This window comes from Leptodactylus fuscus, chromosome 3, assembly GCF_031893055.1.
Source record: "Leptodactylus fuscus isolate aLepFus1 chromosome 3, aLepFus1.hap2, whole genome shotgun sequence".
Taxonomy (NCBI): domain Eukaryota; kingdom Metazoa; phylum Chordata; class Amphibia; order Anura; family Leptodactylidae; genus Leptodactylus; species Leptodactylus fuscus.
The window spans coordinates 217,081,084-217,097,738 of NC_134267.1; the positions used below are offsets into that span (position 1 = coordinate 217,081,084).

Here is a 16,655-nt window from a genome sequence, read left to right on the forward strand (position 1 = left end):
GATTTACAGCTTATGAGGGAACAGACACCAGAAGTGACCCCCAAAGTGACCCCCAGAGTGACTCCCCCAATCATAGGAGCTACTGGGACATAGTAGGGAATTTGGTGTCTGCAATGTTCTCCGCACCGCTTATATATTCCCTCTTCGCCATCCGCCGTGCAGTCACGTCCGGATACTAATACTCACTACACCCCCTGATAAATTCTTTGAGGGGTGCAGTTTTCAAAATGGGGTCACTCCTTTGGGGAATCCACTTTTCTGGTACCTTACAGGCTCTACAAACATGACATGGCGTCCAGATACCAAACATCTGAATCTGTACTCCAAAAGCCTCATCGCGCATCTTCCCTTCTGCGCCCTGCTGTGCGCCCAAACTGCAGTTTATGCCACATGTATGACATATGTATGACACTGGTGTACCCGGGATAACGGACGTAATGTCATATGTGGGTATAAACTGATATTGGGGCACAGCCAGACACAGAAGGGAAGAAGGGTTATTGGGTTTTTGGAGCACAGACGGTTTGGTTTTTGGATGCCATGACACTTTTGCAGAGCTGAAACGCCAGTAAAGTGGAATCCCCTGATATGAGACCCTATTTTGGAAACTACACCCCTGAAGGATTTATCCAGGGGTACAGAGAGCATTTTTAGCCCCCAAGTTTTGCTATAACTTATTATCCATAAATGAATACGAAGCTGATTGTGAGAGGTGAAAATGACCATTTTTCCAGGAATACATCATTTCTGTGCGTAATATATTGTGCCTGACTTGTATCAGAGATGAACGCTCTGAAAGCTGTTGTGCCCGGGATACCACCCGCTTACCAGTTTTTGGAGTGTCTCTGATGACATAAGTTGGGCACAACATATCGGGCACTGAAATGGCGAATCTCTGGAAATTTTTCATTTTTAACTTCTCATTATCAGTTGCGATTTCATTTCTGGAAACTAAATAAATGCAACACTCAAGGGTTAAAAATTCTCGCTACGCCACTTGATAAATCCCATCAGTGGGCTAGTGTCCAAAATAGGGTGACATGTCTGCGGATTCCACTTTATTGACAATTCAGGGGCTTTGCAAAAGTGACGTCCAAAAACCAAACTGTGCTCCAGAAACCAAAATAGCGCTCCTTCCCTTCTGCGCCCTGCTGTGTGCCCAAACTACAGTTTATGCCACATGTATGACACTGGTGTACCCGGGATAACGGACGTAATGTCATATGTGGGTATAAACTGATATTAGGGCACAGACGGACACAGAAGGGTTATTGGGTTTATGGAGCACAGATGGTTTGGTTTTTGGATGCCATGACACTTTTGCAGAGACCCTAAACTTGCCCCTACAAAATGGGGTTTACAGTTACCTCCAGGTCTCTCCAAAAGGAACATGGCCCCCAGAAAGTCCCTCTAAATCTGTACCCCAAAAGCTAAAAAGCGCAGTGCTCCTTCCCTTCTGAGCCCTGCTGTGTGCCCAAGCAGCAGTTTACACCCACATATATCATTTTTTGCCCCTCGGGATGGCCCCTTAATAGTTTTAGGAGTGCAGGTCTCTGACAACACAAAGTGGGTGCAACGTATTGGGCACCGAAATGGCATATTTCTTTCAAAATTTCAATTTTCATTTTGGACATTCATTTTTTGGAAGCATTTTAGGCACAAAATGATAATACCCCTTGATTCATTCCATGACAGGTGTAGTTTATAAAATGGGGTCACTTTTGAGGGGTTTCCATTGTATTGGTACTTTAGGGGCTCAGCAAATGTGACATGGCACCTCAAAACTATTCCAGCCACATCTGCCCTCCAAAATCCAAATACCTCTCTTTCCATTCTGAGCCCCACCGTATACCCATACAGCAGATTATGGCCACATATGGGGTATTGCCGTGTTCAGGAGAAATTTTGTAACAAACTGTGGGGGGCTTTTAATTTTTTAACTACTTGCAAAATTAAAAATATGGCGCTAAATGGACGATACATTGTGAAAAAAAAGTAATTTTTCATTTTTACGCCCCAATGTTAATAAAATCTGTGAAACAGCTGTGAGGCCAAAATGCTCACTCTACCCCTAGATAAATTCTATGAGGGGTGTAGTTTCCAAAATGGGGTCACTTATAGGGGGTTTCCACTGTATTGATACTTTAGGGGCTCTGCAAATGCGACATGGGACTTGAAAAATATTCCAGCAAAATCTGTCCTTCAAAATTAAAATAGCCCTCTTTCCATTCTGAGCCCCACCATGTTCCCATACAGCAGATTATGGCCACATATGGGGCATTTCTGTGTTCAGGAGAAATTGTTTAACGAACTTTATGGAGCTTTTTCCCCTTTATCCTCTTGTGAAAATGAAAAATTTGGGGCTAAATTGACAGTTTATTGGAAAAAAAGTAATTTTTCATTTTCATGCCCCAATGTTAATAAAATCTGTGAAACAGCTGTAGGGTCAAAATGCTCACTATACCCTTTCATATGTTCTTTGGGGGGTGTAGTTTCCAAAATGGGGTCACTTTTAGGGGGTTTCCACTGTATTGGTTCTCTAGGGGCTCTGCTAATGCGACATGGCACCTAAAATTATTCCAGCAAAATCTGCCATCCAAAAGCCAAATAGCGCTCCTTCCATTCTGAGCCCCGCCATGTTCCCATACAGCAGAATATGGCCACACATGGGGTATTGCCGTGTTCAGGAGAAATTTTTTAACAAACTGTGGGGGGCTTTTACTCCTTTATCCCCTTGTGAAAATTAAAACTTTGGGGATAAAGTGACATTTTAGTAATTTTTCATTTACACATCCCAATGTTAGTAAAATCTGTGGAATAACTGTAGGGTCAAAATGCTGACTATACCCCTTGATGAATTCTGTGAGGGGTGTAGATTCTAAAATGGGGTCACTTTTGGAGGGTTTCCATTGTTTTGGTACTCTAGGGTCTCTGCAAATGAGGCATGGTGCCTGAAAATTATTCCAGCAAAATCTGCTGTTCACACACCCAGTGTCGCTCCTTCCCTTCCATGCACTGCTGTGTACCCAAAAATCAGTTTACGCCCACATGTGGGGGATTTCTGTGTACGGGAGAAATTGCATAACAAAATGTGAGATGCATTTTCTCCTTTAACCCTTTGCGAATGTGTTAATTTTAGGTCTAAATGAATGTATTAATGAAAAAAAATGAAATGTCTAAATTTCACTTCCATATTATGTTTATTCTTATGAAAAACTTAAAGGATTAACAAACATCCCAAATGCTGTTTTGAATAATTTGAGGGGTGTAGTTTTGAAAATGGGGTGATTTATGGGGGTTTCTATTATATAGGCCTTTATAATTCCTTACAGAACTGAAGCGGTCCCTAAAAAATTGGTTTGGAGAATTTTCTTGCAAATCTAGAAAATCGCTGTTACACTTGTAAGCCTTGTAACGTCCAAAATAAATTAAAAGACAATCAAAAGATGATGCCGATATAAAGCAGAGATATGGGAGATAATATTTATTCATGTATTTGGGTGGTATGACTATCTGCCTGAAAAGCAGAGAATTTCACATTTTGAAAATTGCAATTTTTTCAAAATTTCCATCAAATTTCCTAGTTTTTTTATAAATAAATACAAAAATATTGATTAATATTTACCACTAACATGAAGTATAATGTGTTACGAAAAAAACAATCTCAAAATCATTTGTGTAAGTTAAACAGTCTCAAAGTTATTGCCATTTAAAGTGACACATGTCAGTTTTGAAAAAAAAGGCCTGGTCTTTAACATACTTTTGGGCCTGGTCCTTAACCGGTTAAAGATGTAAAGAGCTGGACTTGTTGGAGGTGGCATTTCCATTGCAGATATTTACGGTATTTTCAGGGGATCAATAATGTGTAACTGATGAAGGTGCAGTCTCTAGGACCTGCACCTATCTCAAGAACGAGGATGACTAAACTCCCTTCCCAATCTCCCAGCCTATCATGGAGACTAAAGTCTATAAAACATTTATGGCCTATTTTTTATCTTTATTCAGAAGTTTGACATGGGAACACCCTTTTAAATTTAGAGCTCTTTCTCCTGTTCTAAACTTAAAGGGATTCTACCACTAAATCGCTTATTTTTCTGCTTTAGACGTCGGAATAGCCTTTAGAAAGGCTATTCGTCTCTTACCTTTAGACGTGGTCTCCACAGCGCCGTTCCTTAGAAATACCGGTTTTAACCGGTATGCAAATGAGTTCTCCGCAGCAATGGGGGCGGGCCGCAGCGCTCAAACGGCAAAGAGGGTGTCCCTATTGCGGCCAGAGAGCTCTCTCCAGCGATGCCTCCATCTTCAGCTGCAACCACGCCTCTTCTGTCTTCGGTCTCGTTCCAACCTCCGACGCCTGCGCACTCCTGTATTGAACTAGAGGAGCAAGAGCGGCTTCCCCAAAATGGCCGCCGGCTGATCGCAGTACGCTCCTGTATTGAACTACAAGAGCGGCCGCTCTTGCTCTTGTAGTTCAATACAGGAGCGTACTGCGCAGGCATCGGAGATTGGACTGAGACAGAAGAGGCGAGGTTGCAGCTGAAGAAGGAGGCGTTGCTGGAGAGAGCTCTCTGGCAGCAGTGGGGACACCCCCATCGCCGTTTGAGTGCTGGGGCCCGCCCTCATTACTGTGGAGAACTCATTTTTATATCGATTTAAACCGGTATTTCTAAGAAACGCCGCAGAGACCATGTCTAAAGGTAAGAGACGAATAGCCTTTCTAAAGGCTATTCCGACGTCTAAAGCAGAAAAAAAAGCGATTTAGTGGTAGAATCCCTTTAAGGACCTCTTTAAGTCCCTGACTATAAGCCATGCTCTCCTACAAACCACTAGCTGCAAAAGAAGTCTCACTGGAATCTGGCATATCAACCTAGAAACCTAGGTTTCGGTCACCTGAATCAAACAGTATTTTGCAATTGTGAATCTGTTCATTCATTGCCATTTTTGTCAACATGTAAATGAGCTCTTTGTAGCAATGAGCGTGTTTCTATTGCTCCAAAGAAGTAATAGTGCCCAGGATGACACCTATGTAAAACAGATAGAAGATAAGATAAGATAATCCTTTAATAGTCCCACAGTGGGGAAATTTCCTAGACTAATTCTTCAAGCATACATGATTTAAAGGGGCTTTGCAGGCTTTGTTAATTGATTACATTTGATTAGTGGGGTCAAACATCCAGGACTACCATGAATTACTGATCCTTGTGTGATGGTTACAGTTCGCAGGCCCCATGACATCACATCCATTCAATTAGGTGGACTGAGTTGCGATACCAAGCGCAGAAGCTGATATACAAATGTGTGGCATTGTGTCTGGCTGCAGTCTTTTCAATCAGCTGATCAGCCAGGGGCCAGAAACCCCAAAATGTTAATGGAAGGCCTACACTATAGCTATATAATCAATTAATAAGCATGGAAAACCCCTTTAACTTACACCAGACTGTACAGTTCCTTTTACATAAGATGCGAGTAATGTGAAACACACAGTAGTATGTGCTGCACATTATCTGTATCTACCTGAAGAGCTTTTCATTTTATAACTGCGACCGCCGTCTGTTGTGAGGCGCTGCTGTACAATAATGGACTCCCCATAAACCTCAGGTTTGAATGCATCATGTCCCCGATTTCGCAGCTTGATGGAGATATCGGCTGAACTGGAAACAAAGAGAAGACACTGAATATCTGTACGCCGACTCAAAATGAATTAATTCCACTAATCCGATGCCACTCATAATATAATAATAATAATAATAATAAATATTACAATTATAAATGTGAAAGTTTGGATGTTTGAATGAAATTTGGCCCATAGATAGATTGTAACCTCGATTAATACATAGACTACTTTTTATTCCAGTAAATGACGTGGCTTCACAACTGTTATGAATTTATGTTCACATACTATATTACACTACTCCTGCAGCAGCTTATGTCAGGTCCCAGGTCTCTGTGTAAACACTCAGCTAATCCTCGAGGATTCTGTACATTCATTTGCATATTATGTGATCTGCTCCAGGCAGTGCTGACACACTGGATGAGAAAACACCATTAATTCAAATTGACAGTTTGCTACTTTTAAACATGCCGGGTGAAAAGAAAATCTAATTTGTTGCAAAATTCTAAAACAACAAGAGCTATGAAAACAGCCAGAAGTCACAGAGTTCTCAAGCGGAGCTCAGGGAGATCATCGACGCCAACAACACGCTCATTATATGGCGTCCCAGCGAGCTGCTGGGATGCCGGAACAATCAAGGGCACAGCGCGAGGAAAGAGTTTAGCGGCAGGCCAGCTTAACAGATGCCGAAACGCCGAAGCATGCAGATCATCAACGCCAACAACACGCTCATTATATGGCGTCCCAATGAGCTGCTGAGATACCGGAACAATCACAGGCACGGCGTGCGGAACAAGTACAGCAACAAGACAGCTTAAGAGCAGCCGAAACGCCGGAGCAGGCAAACCATCGACGGCAGCAATTTGCTGAATATAGGCGGATCATCTGCACCAACAACCGTGGGCAGAGGCTAGTATACAGTATAACAATAATGTGAAGTAGTAGAATCACTGCTTGGTGAGACATGCATACTGTACACCACCTGTATACACATCGCCCGCATAGCACAGTGCAGAGCAGACACAGATGTGAGCACTTCTACCCGGTGACACTTACGTCTGTCCATCCTTCACAAATCCTTTAATTGATGTTCCTCGGTTAGTGATGGCGGCTTTTCCACCCAGTCCTACAATAAGTGCCGTCAGGACTGCACTTTTACCACCTTTAAGAAAAAAATAAAAAAGATTTCAATAGAAATTTCCAACATTATTACTGCCATCCGTCCCTAACCTGAGATCTCAGCCGTGTATGTGAAGTGTGGATACAGACATACAGAACTTGGCACATACAAACGGAGGCGGATCGCACCAGCCGACATACAGGGCACGGGGCCAACCTTTTCTGGTCTATTGTTGTGGACCGGAAGTTGGTGCAGCAACCTTTGTAAATGCTTTCCTGTTTGGTGTCAGCTTCAATAACAGGTTTTTGTCTATGTACACACGAGTCACATAACTAGCTTTATGTACAGAAACAAGCCTTCAGGCTGCAGGCTGCAAAGTCTAGAAAGAAGACGGCCCCTCTGCTCAACCGGACGACAAATTATTACTGCTTGTAGAAAACGTGAAGGGATCCCTTTAACTAGGAGCTGGGTTGCAGAATAAGGAGACAATGACTTTGCATAAACTATTAGATGATAAGATAATGAACACTTGGTTACTCCGAATGGTTTGCATTTGGCTTGCTGTGACAAATCGGTGATCTCAGCTACGTCACTTACTTCCATTGTTCCCGATGACAAAGTTGACATTTGGTCCAAACTGGAATGGCCCGAGGTTCTCATGACACATGAAATTCTTCAGTGAAATGCTCTCGATAATCCCAACTTCAGCAGTTTTCTATTATAACAAGACATAGAAGCAGAGGAGTAAGGACAGGCTCAGGGGTCCTGGTGCAAACCATCGTCCTGGTCCCCTCTGCAACTTCTACTTAAAGGGGTTGTCTGAGCAAAAAAAAATGGACCAATAAATTATTTTTTAAATCTCACTTTCCCGGGGCAACACGGTGGCTCAGTGGTTAGCACTGTAGCCCTGCAGCGCTGGAGTTCTGGGTTCGAATCCTGCCAGGAACAACATCTGCAATGTTGTATGTTCTCCCCGTGTTTGCGTGGATTTCCTCCCATTCTGCAAAGACATGCTGATAGAAAAAATGTACATCGTGATCCCTATATGGGGCTCACAATCTACATTAAAAATAAAAAAATCTCACTTTCCCCCAGTGCCTCCCAGCGTGGTCAAATCATCGTGGTCCATTGTTGTCTTCTGACAGGAATCCCTGTCAGACGTGGCCGCTGCGGCCTCGGAGAAGGGCACGTGGCCCCATTACTTGTGACGTCTCGCGGTCACTTCATGAGGCTGCTGATTGTCCTCCATGTAAGGGATCCGTGATGTCACAGCCAGCGAGAAGTTTCACTTTGTGAAGACACCGGAGCAGCAGGACCAGACGGTACGGCTTATTTATTTCCCATCTCCCCCGGCCTAATTAAAGTATGAAAAATTTGCCCAGACAACTCCTTTAAGACCATAAGTCACATCCTATCCATCACAGTGTGTGCGTGAACACTGGATGAAAAAAAAACAAAAAAAAAAACTTTTTTCATTGAAAAACAATGGACACCCAAATGAATCCCTGTATAGTCAATGGGGTCTGACAGTCTTTGTATGAGCTATTATACACTGGGGTCTCTTCAGACCAAACCTACAAAACAGTGTTAGGGTTAGTTCATACGTAAATAATGTGTGGCTTATTTTGGCACCGGAAAAAAAAGCTTCCTAATTAGTAACCTTTTTTTTGGACCTTGCCAAGCTTTTTTTGGAGCTTTTTTTTGTAAAAACAGCTTTAAAAAAAAAAAGCCAGGCTGTTTTCCCCTCCTGTAAAGTGAATGGGCTGAAAAAACTGTGTCGCATTATTTTCTGCGCGTTTTTTGGCAAAAAAAAAAAAAAAAAAAGCGTTGCTTATTTTTGGGAAAAACCATGCGGTTTTCGCCTCCCATTCACTTCTATTGCGTTCTTCAGGTGGAAAACGCCTGAAGAAAGGTCATATCGCTTCTTTTCCTCTGCTAGAAGAAAAATCTGCTAGCAGAAAAAAAAAAAAAAGCTAGCAGTCTACATAGACTAACATTGTATGGAGGAGGATTATGACGTGGATTCCACTGTCAAAATTCTCCTCCATGTCCCCGTGTGCTCACACGGGGACATGGACGCTGATTTTGACAGCTGATTTCGCGGCCAAATCAGCCTCCATAAAATGTAGCCCTATGTGAATTGCTAGCTTTTTTTTTTTTTTTTTTTATTTCTGCCAGCTTGCTAGCAGAAAAAGAAGCGACATGACCTTTCTTCAGGCGTTTAAAAACGCCTAAAAAAATGAATTGGAGTCTATGGGGTGCTGAAAAAAACGCGGTTTTTGGTCGTTTATTTTTGCAGCTGTTTTGGTAAAAACAGCGACTGAAACCGCTAGCGGTTTTTTTTTTATCATGTACTTTTTTGTAGTGCAAAAGAAAAGCTTAAAAAAAAAAAAAAAGCGACCGAAAAAGCATCAAAAACAGCGTCCAATGCAAAAAAACAGTGTCCAAAAAAAAGCGACGCTGAAAAATCAGTGACAAAATCAGCTAGGCTTTTTTCACATGTGAACTTACCTCTCTTGAGCTCCAGTGCGGCTCCCTGTTCTCTTCTGCCTGATGTCAGAGACTGCTGAGGCCTGTGATTGGGCCTTAGCGGTCACATCGCATCATAACACTTGCGTCTATGTGTCACAACACCATATGACCGACTGAGGCCTTTCAGTCCCTGATGTCAGACAGAAACACCAAAGATAACAGGGAGCCACGCCGGAGTACAGGAGAGGTTAGTAACACTGTTTTTTTAAGTTTCCAAAAAAAGAAAAAGACATGGCCCACACATCTCAATCTCATACATTGATCTAGCGCTTCTCAGGGCTCGTTCACATCTGCATCCGGTCTCCATTTTGCAGGTTTCCATTTCCTGCACAAAACAGAGACAGGATACGGAAACCTGCAGGACTCTTTCATACCCATTCATTTGAATGGGTTTGAAATATGTCCGGCCATGAGCGGTGGTGAGCGTTTTATGCTCACCGCTGCAAAACCGTTTTTTTTTTTTTAAATCGGACACAGAGTCGGACATGTAGTACTCTGTGTTCGGTTTAAAAAAAGAACCGGTTTCGCGGTGGAGAGCATAAAACGCTCACCGCCGGACCTGGTATGACAGGTTTCCGACTTCTGCACTCAGAAGACGGAAACCCGAACACTAGTGTGAACCCAGCGTCAGCAAATTCTACAATACTGAACATGAGGTTCTTAGTATATCTATTGATCAAGGTGTAGAAGCCCACTGGCCACTTAACGGCGACCTACAAATAGGGACCCACCTACTGGCTCTCAGTCCTCTGACTGGGGCAATATGGTAAGGTAAATGTTTGAGATCTGTTCACATGGTGCAGTGCTGCATGGTGTCTGCTGCTCCTGTGGTGCTGTGCCCATGGGGTGGTGTGACCCAGAGCCTGGGGGCTTGGTCTGGTGGCAGGGGTGTTGCCGGACCACTGGGTCGCTCCCCCTGTGGGCACCGTGTTGCGGCAGGTGCTGTACAGTGCTGCACCCAGTAGTGTAGGGACCCACTATAAAGAGGTCGCTGTGAAGTGGCTAGTGGGCTTATACACCTTGATTAATATGTATACTAAGAACCTGATATTCAGTATTGTAGAATTTGCTGAGAAGCGCTAGATCAATGTATAAGACTGGGATGTGCGGGCCATGTCTTTTACTCTTTTTGGATACATATGTTTTTTAGGTTTGATCCGCTCCCCTAGGCCTCCAATCATTATACTGCGAGGTATGAAGCGACCACCGAGTATAATAATAGCAGTCTTGATTGGGATGTGTTCGGTTTGAACAAAACAGCAGGTAGAACCTCTCAGATATTGTAATGACCAAAATAAAATAATCCACGTCAATAAAATATTGTTGGTTGTCCCGCTTGACACTTTTAATTAATCACGCAGCCATATTGCACGTTGTTCGCTTCACAGCAGCGATGTGTTGTAATTATAATCCGGTCCCATTCATTACCATGGGCGCTGTAATGACATGGCACAGCCACATGTAAACAGTGAATAGGTCACCGCACATGCATGTGTGCCGCAGCACCTTCACACTAGACGATCAGGGGCGGGTACTGGATGCAAGACCCCCTCTGATTCGTTTATTGATGGCCTATTAGAATGGTAAGTCATAAATAAAAATAGAACTGGACCCCAACTTTAACTACCTTCTAACCCATATGCACTCTTTGTATGGAAAACAAAACCCTGTACTCACCAATTGGGATGTGCCATTCACTGAGGACAGGCTGGTGTCCCGCTCATCGTCCGCTCGTGCCCTCTTCTCGGGTACAGATGCTTTCAATGGACTTGTTTCCTTTCTTTTAACCATTGTTCATGAAGCATTAAAATCAGCCACGAAGATCTGAAAATGAGCACCAAACAGTTAACCAGATGCTTCAGCATGCAGGAGAGTGAACTAAGAAGATATGGCTGAGCTCACACGAGGGGGCTGTTGCATATTTCATACACACCCTGCGCCCAAATACTGTGTCAGATCCCCAAAGAGTATATGACACAAGCAGGTACTGTATGTACAGCGCAGGATCTGCACCAGAAAGCTCAGACTTCTACCTGGATGTGATGCGGGTTTATACACAGCTCAGCCCCATTCATGTCTTTCTCTCCAGCTCAGCTCATGTCTCCCAAATGGTTGTGACAGTGGGGTCTCTGCAACATCTCACAGTATAACAGCAGCACCGGACTGACTATAATGGTGTCCGCCATTTACTAGATGAAACAGTGAGAGGTGCTGCTGCATTTTGTTTTTTTAATGGGAGGTGTAACGCCAATGTACACAGAGACTCAGGCTATATTCACACAAGGGAGTTGTACTGCTGTAGACTTGTGAATGGTGTATTGGGGGCGTCGATGTGCCCACCGCTCCATTCATTTACCTCCAGAGAGGTGTGTTTGGGACCCCCTGATTAGAGGAATTTTTCAGGTTCACTTGAAACCCCCCCGGGAGACTGGTGTAAAATAAATTTTTAAAAACACTCACCTACCCCAGTTTTTCCATTCAGGCGTCACATTCCCTGTTCCATCCTGAGCTGACAGTGGCCACCGGACTAATAATGAGGACGTCACTGCTGACTGGTCACATGAGCCACCACATTGCCAGGTGGAATCAGGGGAGACGATGCCCAGAGGACCAGGGGTAGGCGAGGATCACCTTACTTTACCGCTTCCTTTAGACCCTTCTTGGGTTTTCCAGTGATCTGGAAGACCCCTTAAGTAAGCAGTAGGGGTCCCAGTAGTCAAGACCCAGAGATGATACTTTTATCACTGATACCCTGGTTATGGGTCGGGGTCTCAGGGGTCAGACATCATCTGATCTATTACTGCAGTTTACTATGGGGCAGATTTATAAGCCCTGTCCTTGTTTTCCATAACAACCAATCAGCGCTCAGCTTTCACTTTCTAACCTGTTCTGGTAAAATGAAAGCTGAGCTGTGATTGGTTACTATAGGAAACAATAGATAGATCCTCCCAATAGTCCTTCTGGTAACATCAGCACTAAGACGTCCCTCATCATCGCTATCGCCCCAGGTCATGTCAGGTACAACATACAGAGCTGTCCCGTTATAACGACAACAACCCTCATCATCACAAGCGGAGACAGACTCACCTCTCCTCCCGGCTCCCCGGTAACCACCTCAGTCCTCCGGCGGCTCCGCGGACAATCTCCGCCTATACTGACCACGGCCACTACACCCACCAGTTCAAACTTGGAACGGACTACAGGAAGCGGGATTCCCAAGCCCCGCCCACCACACCTACCAATCTGCGCTCAGCCGGAAATACGTCACCTGCACTGTCAGCGTGTCTGTCACTAGAGGATAAACTCAGTGTTCTGTGTCTGTCTCCAAATCAAGGAGACATGTTTCTGGAGTCTTGATACTTTATCTGTGGGAACTATGCTGCATTAACAGGGTTTATATTATACAGAATAGATTAGAGGGAGGAAGAAAGAATAATTCTAGATCAGAATATGAAAGTCCCATGAAAGTTAGTAAGGACTAATGGTACGGTTACACTAGTGTTGGGGTTTCCATCCTTCAGGTTCACATGGAGACCAGAAAAGACCGAAACCCAATTCACATAAAAGTGGTTACCCACAGAAACCTGCAGATCCCATAAACTATAATGGGGTCTGCCGGGTTTCCGCCATTTTTATACCTAAACCAGACTTTTCTCTCCGACAATTTTAAGCAGAATTTGAGACAAAGTCTCCTCTGGGGACTCGAACATTAGTGTAAAGTTCTGCGAACCTAGACTAAATGGTAAATTTGGTCGCAGCTCCCGTCACATGACCAAAGATCGCCGTGTCCTAGAATTCCCAGTTGCGTCTGCAATGCGTCTACATTCACCAACATTAGTGAAAGAATTGCATGGCGACACAGTGATCTTTGGTCACGTGATGAGAGATGCGGCCAAAGCTGCTATTCAACCAATAAATATTCCCCAAACACACAGATCAATAAGTCACTATAAATCAATCTTTATTAAATCTGATCTGTAATAATATGTCATCAAAATCCATGCTATATGAAGGTGCAAGAGACAATTAAAACACAGAAAAGACAGTGTGGTGCACATGGACATACAACGTTACTGAACATATTGGACATTACATCATTTTTTTACAAAGAGATCATTGATCTGAATGGACAGTTTCCCATTTCAGCCGACTGTAATCTTTGTGATACTAAAATTAAAGGGATTGTCTCTGTAAAATTAAAATCTCCCTAGGGGCCAGGGTTAGGGTAAAATAGAAAAAAAATTCCATCTTGTGGTCAATGGTTTCAGCAGCACATCCTTATCCCTCTGGTCCATGGACTGCTGGGGCTGAGAGTGCAAAGGGTCAGGTGAACGCTGTGGCCAGTTAGCGGTCTTAGCGGTCACATGTTGGTTACCGGTGAGCTCACCGTGTCACCTGTACCTGGCATGAGACCACCGCGGTCAGTGATTGTCCTCAGCAGTCACCTGACCCTTTGTACCTCTGAACCTGGAAGTCCATGGGCTGAAGGGAAAGGGAATGAGGTACCAGAACCGAGGACTGGAGTCAGTTGAGTATCAGTTTTGTACCAGTATTGGAAATTGCGGTGTGTCCGCAGCGCAGTTTTTACCGCAAAGCAGGTATGGGATTCACTTGAATCCCATTCACTTTGCCCTGACTGTAAAACGCCACAATTGTTCCCGCAGAGTTTCCATTGCGGGCAAATCGCATGAAACTCGGTCCGTGTTTGATTGCAAGATGTACCAGGCTGAACAGTGTGGCGGGAGGGGGACTCCTCTCATTATAGTTATCTATGATACCAGGAATCCATGGCACCCAGCAACGTACTGACCTGTATGACTATAATGCTAGGAGTCCCTCTCCGGGACTAGTAAATCTATTCAGCTCACGGACTGAGTTTCGCGGGTGAAATTTGGTTTAAGGCCCACATTGCAGAAAAGCTTCTCTTTTTTTTGAACATTTTTTTTAACCAAACCCAGGAGTGGTTACAAAAAGATTAGAAAATATATAGAAACTCTTTCTCTCTTCTGCTCTATCCATTCCTGGCTTTGGTTCAAAAAACAGAACCAAGTTTTCCACAACTTGTGGCTTCGCCTAAGGCCCCACGTAGTAAGCCGCAGGAAAAAAACCTATATGGAAAAAGCAAGTGGTATAATTGACATGCTTCAATTTTTTAAATCAAAGTGTTTCTGCTGCGGATACCTTTCTGCAATGTGTGGGTAGGATTAGTAAAGCCGGGTTCAGACTGAGATTTTTGGACTTGATTTTCACGCAGAGGCCACCTCAGAATGCGGTCCATAAAACGGCTAGCCGAAACGGGATGCCAGCGCAGTGCATACAGTGCACCGGCATCCAGTCACGGCATTCTGTTCCGGATTAGGCTCAAATGAATTGGCCTAGTCAGGAGGGAGTGTCGCGCTGCAGATGTCCATGGCTGATTCAGCCGCGGAATCCACCTGAAGAAAGGGTATGTCGCTTTTTATTCCTGCTTGCAGAAAAAGGAACCCATTGAATTCTATAGGAGGTGTTTTTTTTTAGTAGGATTTTGACACGGATTCCGATCTGTGCCTCGGGTAAAGTGCTATCGGTCCCGGAACTGTAGCTCTTTACAGTCAGAAGGGTGTTTCTGACAGTCAGTCAGGAATGTCCTTCTTCCCAGCAGCGCCTATCGCGCTGTACAGTGTGAGCGGTGAGGAACGCCCCCCTCCCCTCCTGATAATACTCGTCTATGGATGAGTATTGTGAGCAGAGGGGAGGAGGACGTTCCTCCCCGCTCACACTGTATAGCGCTATAGGCGCTGCTGTGGAGAGGGACGTTCCTGACTGACTGTCAGAAACACCCTTCTGACTGTAAAGAGCTACAGTTCCGGGACCGATAGCGCTTTACCCGGGGCACAGATCGGGAAAGCGGATAGTGCGCTGAATTCAGCGCACTGTCAGCTCTCCAGCAGTATATAGAACTGCCTGTGCCCAATCTGATGAAAGGTCCTCTTTAATGATGATACCCAGACCCCACACAGATCAGCTGTTCAGGTAACATCCAGGGATCAGAAGCTGTTGCACTGGATGAGTGGCACATGCAGGTTATAGGAGTGGCTGACACAGACTAACAAGGTGACAGAATCCCTGTCAGGGCATATACCTCATGTTACATGCACATGTAGTAGTAATAATACAGCAAAATAATACATATAATGCACACAGGCACATACATTATATATAGATATTACATTACACTATGTATTCTATGTGTGTGTATATATATATATATATATATATATATATATATATATATATACACACACACACACACACTACACACACTATATACAATACACAGACTCCTTCAGTGCCATCCTCCTCTGTCTGACCAGTCCTGACTATACACAGGCACCTTCTTACATCACCAGACATAGGAGCCTCTATAGAGCAGCTTCACGTTACGTCATTGCTGTCACGTGACTGACACCGGAAGTCTTGCCGCCCTCTGATTGGCTCCTTTCATTTCAAGTTAGCAAAGCGGGAATTCCGGCGTAAACAATGTTGCCAATGCTGCGGCCGGCCGGAGGACTGTTATAGTGGTCACAGGTGAGGAGCTGCTCCCTCATGATGTGCCTGCACTGGATGGAGCGGGGTAATGGCTGATGTGCACATGATACAGACACAGGAGTCCTATAGTCACTATGTGGAGGCTAAGGCTGCATTCAGATGGTGCAGTTAATACTACATGTGCTTGTGTTTTTAGGTCCGGTTTTTTTCCAGGTGAAACACATTTAACATGTTTCACCTTTAGCACTAAGAAACTGCATCAAAACTGGATGCAGCTTTTTCCAATGCACTTTACCATGTACCCAGCTGCACTGTGTGAACAGAAGCCAAGTGAAGAAGAGGTCTGTGTTTTGTCTCCCAGGACTCCTCCTCTGTCAGAATGCAGACCTAGTGCTGAAAACCTCCTCCCCATCAATCTGCCTTTTGCAGGAGTCAGACCCCTGGCGATCAGCTGATCGGGGAGGCGACTGTGATGTGTCCTGTGTTTTGTTTGATGGGCCAACACCTTTAGACAAGGGCTGCAGGGTGACACTGACTGTAACACGCAACGGATGGTCAAAGATCGCCATCTTGATCGCCAATAATGGAAGTGAATGAGGCCACATGTTGCTTTGACACTATGATTGCAAGAAATGTGTCATGACTCCTCCCAAATCGCAACGTGACTGCATATGATTATTTGCAGCAAAAGCAGCGTAACCTAATGTAACAATGTCATGTCATGTGGTCTCAACCAAGACAAAATATATGACTATGTATAACAAGGTGCCCGATATCTCTACTGTGGACCCGTCCTAGTGTCTGCAGAACAGGGATGTAATCCAGGGCTTCTCAGCGAGGCCGTCACAAGGAAGATGCCTGGTT

General features: G+C 44.3%; 1 protein-coding gene across 1 annotated transcript in view; it reads right to left on the reverse strand.

Annotated features, from left to right (window-relative positions):
• Nucleotides 1-12,445, reverse strand: part of SMC6 (structural maintenance of chromosomes 6) — a 43,066-nt gene extending 30,621 nt beyond the window's left edge. The window contains exons 1-5 of the mRNA XM_075269170.1: nt 12,351-12,445; nt 10,941-11,087; nt 7,329-7,446; nt 6,668-6,773; nt 5,515-5,651 (exon numbers count right to left, since the gene is read on the reverse strand). Coding sequence (XP_075125271.1) covers nt 5,515-5,651; nt 6,668-6,773; nt 7,329-7,446; nt 10,941-11,054 — 475 coding nt within the window. The 5' untranslated portion in view covers nt 11,055-11,087; nt 12,351-12,445. The remainder of the gene's footprint in view (nt 1-5,514; nt 5,652-6,667; nt 6,774-7,328; nt 7,447-10,940; nt 11,088-12,350) is intronic.
• Between the last annotated feature and the right edge of the window lie 4,210 nt (nt 12,446-16,655).